The sequence below is a fragment of the Mytilus galloprovincialis genome, chromosome 3 (assembly GCF_965363235.1).
Source record: "Mytilus galloprovincialis chromosome 3, xbMytGall1.hap1.1, whole genome shotgun sequence".
Taxonomy (NCBI): Eukaryota; Metazoa; Mollusca; class Bivalvia; order Mytilida; family Mytilidae; genus Mytilus; species Mytilus galloprovincialis.
Genome location: NC_134840.1, coordinates 83,553,879 through 83,559,603, shown reverse-complemented (window position 1 = coordinate 83,559,603; position 5,725 = coordinate 83,553,879). Strand labels below are relative to the sequence as shown.

The 5,725-nt window shown below is 31.7% G+C and overlaps 1 protein-coding gene across 1 annotated transcript; it reads left to right on the top strand.

The window, feature by feature from the left end:
• The first annotated feature begins 500 nt into the window (after positions 1-500).
• On the top strand, positions 501-4,537 carry LOC143066831 (uncharacterized). Its single transcript, XM_076239642.1, has 6 exons — positions 501-599; positions 1,233-1,396; positions 1,920-2,126; positions 2,536-2,612; positions 3,449-3,722; positions 4,134-4,537. The coding sequence occupies exons 2-6, from the start codon at positions 1,240-1,242 to the stop codon at positions 4,535-4,537; spliced, it is 1,119 nt and encodes a 372-aa protein (XP_076095757.1). The 5' UTR covers positions 501-599; positions 1,233-1,239.
• The last annotated feature ends 1,188 nt before the right edge of the window (positions 4,538-5,725 follow it).

The following is a 5,725-nucleotide window of genomic DNA, read 5'->3' as shown; positions in this document are numbered from 1 at the left end:
TGTTAAAACTGGTAGATGGACCATATTAATAAAAAATGAGATGTGGCATGATAAAAACTTACCAGCAGAGAATTGCATATAGATCACTAAATAAAACAGTCGGACATGTCAATAAGAAACAATAAATACAAATGTAGATAAAATGAATAATTAAATAATGGCAGACAAGTATGACACAATAATAACAATCCCATGTTAAACTTTTATTGGAATAGTGCCTTGATTGCTGTTCTTTATATGCATATTTCGAATGGTTTTGGCAATAACCAAGCAAGGAAAACTCATAACTGCAGAGAGTGTGTTTCTTGATTGCTGTTCTTCATACAACAACATTCTTCTAACACAATAAATGAACAAACACTGTTGACAACTTTAAAACTGACAAATACGTTACAACTTACTGGCCGTCATCACACAGAAAAGGAGTAGAGGAGAATCAGAGAAAGCTATGCGGCGGCGCTGCTGTCTTACTTCGACGTCATAAATATCTCTAATGCCAACGTTATTGTCGAAGTATCGGCAATACACTACAGCAGGATTAATTTTTAGAAGTCCTGTTCAGCTTTTTGAAAGTTTGAAAAAATCGAAACATAAGTCTGGTGAGTACTCATATTTCACTTATTTCAAGTCACGTGTTTTCATCCAGTTATTTATTAAAAAGACAAGTTTGAAACTTTTAAAAAACCTGTTTTCAAGAAATAGTAGTACGATCTCTTACCAAAACAGAACAAGACAGTAATTTATCACTGGTTTTTAACGTTATGTAAAAACGTATTAGGTTTTGATGAAGAATTCATTTTGCCTCAAGAAATGATATATAATTTATATATTATTTCATTGCTGTTGGACTTTAAATGAAGGTTTTAAAAGGGCCTCTTGAAAACGCTAAATTAGAAAAATATATTTTGATAATAGCGTTATTACTACATGCAAAAAGTTTAGAATACAAAATATTGATAGAACAAAAACCAAAAAGACCTAAAACTGAAGAACGGGAACACTTCGGTGAAAGATTGCATTAGCGGCGTTTCAATGATCTACACCCACCTAAAAAATCCTCTTCGATGTTTATACATTTTTCAGGTAGAACTATGAATAATCTATAATAGTGATAACATTCTAGATTGCATAATCCAGAAGATTCCGAAATTTAAAAAAAATGGAAAAAGGGGATGGATGCTACATAGAAATTTTATGTTACATTAACTAACAGTTGGTTCAACAATTAATAGGTTTATAATGGCTATGTCCAATCAAGAAAAAGAAAAGGAACGCCTTGATGTGTATGGCTTCTGTGAGGCCATATGTAGTACAGCTGAATTTGAGTGTTCACTTGAAGACATACTAGACAAGAAGGCCGCTGAGGCAAAGTGGCCAGTTTGGAAAATGGAAATAAGTATGTCATAGTATGAGTCATAATAACAGATTCTAATCTAATGTTGATAAGCAGGTTAATTGTCCAATAAATATAGTCATTTTGATTCTGTTATTGTATTTAAACCTGCATCTTTTTTCTCAGTTTTGTTTTATAAAAGTGTTTCCTGAAGTATTTGACTTGATAGCTTTCTCTTTCGTTTCAAATTTAAGCTAAAAATTACACAATGACTGAAAAACCTTCAAACGTCTATAGGTTAACATACGACCTTCAATAGCAGTAAAGGGTCGTATACAATATCACGAATATGTGACGCTAAAATTCGCTAAAAGTTTATATTCGCTCAAATTCGCGAAACATCATATTCAATCATCAAACAAGAGCGTAACCGTTACATATGAACAGTTTAATTAATTTTGTTTTTTTCGATTTATTGAGAATAATTTTATTTACCATTTTCATTTTTTCGTTTTAAATTGATTATCATAATGTAAAATATATCACATTTTCCTCATTTAAATATTCATTTGATTTATTTGAACAGAGAGAGAAAACAAGGAAGAGAAGAGATTAGAAAAAGATGAAAGCATGAATATAGAAAAAGATGAAAGTATGAATATAGAAGAAAAGAGAGCAGAAACCGATGGAAGTATGAATATAGAAGAAAAGAGACCAGAAACCGATGAAAGTATGAATATAGAAGAAAAGAAACAAGAAATAGCCGTGGATATACCAACAGAACAAAGACGGGGTAATGTTTCTTTGATATTTTTCCAATATATAACTATAACGTTTGCTGGTTGGGTATCTTTTATAAAAGATTATCTGGTTGCTTATAAAAAAAAAATATGGTGGTATGGTTTCCAATGAGGCGAATCTCCACAAGAGAGTAAATGACAAACAAATTGTATGTCACTGTACGGCCTTTAATAATGAGTAAAACTGATACCGCTTAGTCAGTGTATCTATTGGGAAAGTTTATCAAATTTTCTTCACTGAAAAGGACAATTCTATATATAAATCAGAAAACAAGCTTTCATATCATTTCAGATGAAAGTTTTATTTTTAACTATAAGTACGTCGGTATAACTGCTCGGTAACTAATAAAACGAAATGGCGAGAGAAAAAAGTCAGTAATGTGAATATTTTTTTCTTTACAGAATTGATAATAACAAAGATCCACCAGCAGAGAATTGGAGAGAATCCATTGAAGAATGCAGTCGGTCATGTTAATAAGGTACAATAGAAAATTAAGGGAACATTGGTATTGGATAGGTGTTAAAGATAATAAGAATTCAATGTTATAATCTAAGTGGAACAGTGTTTTCACTGCTATTTTTATATTCCCAGTGAGATGATGACCAATGGGTCAATGCACTCACATCTGACAGCAAGACCCGAAACCCATTTTTATTTACAGCTAATTTCTTATGCCTGTAGAGTAAAACTTTGTTTGGCTTGTTTGCTCTGCTTGTATAAACGTTTACTCAAGCTTTGTATTTAAGATAGATATCTTCAAACACTATGTATAGGCATAGTAAACCTGTATATTATATTTAAATTTGAGTGGACGTTATTCCAATTCCAATTACAATTATACGATACTCAATCAAAGCAAGCAAGCTAACCAAAGTATTGCTTTACATGCATTAGGAAATTAGCTGTAAATAAATTGTAATCTTGAAATATACAATGTACTCTACCCTTCTGAATTTGCTTTGCTTTGGTTAAACAGGTAGATGGACGTGCCTAGTTTATCATTTTCAAAATAGTAGAAATTAAAGTTCTTCCATTTATAAAGCCAAGCTGAGATTGATTTCTTTGTGAGTTTTTGATGGTTATATTGAAAATCACGGTATTTTTAAATGGTCATTTGAATTGTATGTATGTCGTTAATCTTGATTAAATTAACAAACTGTTTCAAATTAAAAACAGGTTTTTTTTCCTTTTTGATAAAAAATATTATTAAGCTCTTCTTTTTGAACCGTATTTTGAAATATATCTTAAATGAATTATCAAAATGTTTGCAACGTTTACAATATCAAATTAACTTATGTTGTATAATCATTATAGGATCCAGTCCAGAATTCTGAATCTAAAGGATCAATTAATGACAAAGAAACGATGAAGGACAAAAAGAAAAGGAAAAGAGAAATGATGAAATATGAAAAATTACTGGAGAAAAAAGCCAAAGAAGAAGAAAAAAATATTAAAGCCCAATATAAAGCAATCGACAAGAGTATTAAAAAATACTCAAAAGATGTCAAGTCAACAATGAAGAAGGAAGAAAAGAGGAAAGCACAGATAAAAAAGATGGGTGAAAAAGCACAAAAGATGTTGGAAAAAGGTATTTCATAAATATGTCTACTTTCTTCAGTCTTTTCCTTACTTCCTTAACGAATATTGCTGGTTGCCATTGACGTTCTGACTTCATCATTCACGTGCCAAAGATGAAAAAAAATTAACCCAATAATAGAAATGAATAAATTTCTCATTTAATTATCATATTTCACATTTTTATGATATTATTGCTAAAATTAATTGGTTAATTCAGATTTCCAAGCACTTAAACAATTCAGGAAAAATTTGTTTTACATATTGCAATTCTATTTGGTATATCTTCATATTTTCGGTTTAATGAGAGTAAAACGCTGACACGCACAATTCGGTTCAACACTTCAAAAACAGTAAAAGATTGCACTGAGTTATTTTTTTTTATAAAAACATTGAATTTTAACATCTATGTTTATCTCTACAGAAATGAGGAAGATCGAGAAAGAAAGATTAAAAGACGAAAAGAAGAAATTAGTCCACGCTATTGATGCTGTTCAGGAAAAACAAAATGATTTAAAAATAGTGAACACAAATGAGGAGACCGAGAAAGACGGAGACGAAAACAAGAAAAAGGACCAAACTATCAATGTTGATGGGGAGACACAAAATGGTTCAGAGAATACACAGACAGCGTCAGGGATGATAAAAGAAAAGAAAAATAACTACGATGTCATTGCAAAGGATGAAAGAAAAGAAAATGACAAAAAAGACATTGAAAGCAGTACCAACAATCCTATAAAGAAAACCACATTTGCTGCAAGAATCAGTGGATTCTTCCGATCATTATCGTGCATCAAAGGACAGAAGAAAAGCAAAGATGTGTGTTGATGAACTGTTGTTATTTATTCTGTATTTTTTTACGTTCTATTTTCTTAATAAAAAGTCAAAATCATTGTTATTAAGCCTTAAAAAAAACTGTTTTATTTTTAGACTTTAATTTATTTATTATAGTCAGCTATAACATGCCCCGTCATACTTAATGTAAAGCAATTCAAACGAGAAAGCTAACGACCTAATTGATGTACAAAAAATGAATAAAAACAAATATGTTGAAGACCGTACCTTGACCTATAATGGTTACTTTTATAAATGGTGGAGAATTTGATGGAGAGTTGTCTCATTGGCACTCATACCACATCTTCCTATATCTATGTAGCACATCAACAACGGGCTCCTGACTTGGGACAAGCACATACAACCAGAATGTGGCGAGGTTAAATATGTGAACGGTATCGCCCCAACCTTGGACACTGGTGTAACTGTAAAACACAAGAATGAACTATAAAAAATCAGTAGAAAAAGGCTAAACTCATCAGATGGTTACAAATAGAAAAACATCTAACAAAAACTCAGAGTGGACTTGGCCGCCTAGCTGTAGATCTCAACAACAACAAGATACTAAGTACAATCTGAGAGTATAGTACTCGCAGTTACTGACTAAGACTAAAAACTAAATACATGCCCGTTTTTAGCTCATCTGGTCCAAAGAAGGGCCAAGTGAGCTTTTCTCATCACTTGGCATCCGTCGTCCGTCGTCGTCCTTCGTCGTTAACTTTTACAAAAATCTTCTCTGAAACTACTCGGCCAAATTTAACCAAACTTGGCAACAATCATCATTGGTGTTTCTTGTTTAAATTTGTGTCCGGTGACCCGTCAAACCAACCAAGATGGCCACCATAACTTAAAATAGAACATAGGGGTAAAATGTTTAAACCAAAGCATTTAGAGCAAATCTTACATGGGGTAAATTGTTTATTAAGTCAACATGGCCGCCATGGCTAAACATAGAACATAGGAATAAAATGTAGATTTTGGCTTATAACTCTGAAACTATAGCATTTAAATCAAATCTTACAAGGGGTTAACATGTTTATCTAGTAAATATCTATCTGCCCCGAAATTTTCAGATGAATTAGACAACTGGTTGTTGGGTTGCTGCCACCCAATTGGTAATTGTTAAAGAAATCTAGCCGTTTTTGGTTATTATCTTCAATACTATTATAGATGGAGATAAAA

Bases quoted from the DNA above. Each gene is read 5' to 3' on its own strand.
- LOC143066831 (XM_076239642.1), top strand. From the start codon at position 1,240: ATGGCTATGTCCAATCAAGAAAAAGAAAAGGAACGCCTTGATGTGTAT. The intron at 1,397-1,919 runs GTATGTCATAGT...TTATTTGAACAG, and splicing joins AGTTTGGAAAATGGAAATAA to AGAGAGAAAACAAGGAAGAG. The intron at 3,723-4,133 runs GTATTTCATAAA...TTATCTCTACAG, and splicing joins ACAAAAGATGTTGGAAAAAG to AAATGAGGAAGATCGAGAAA.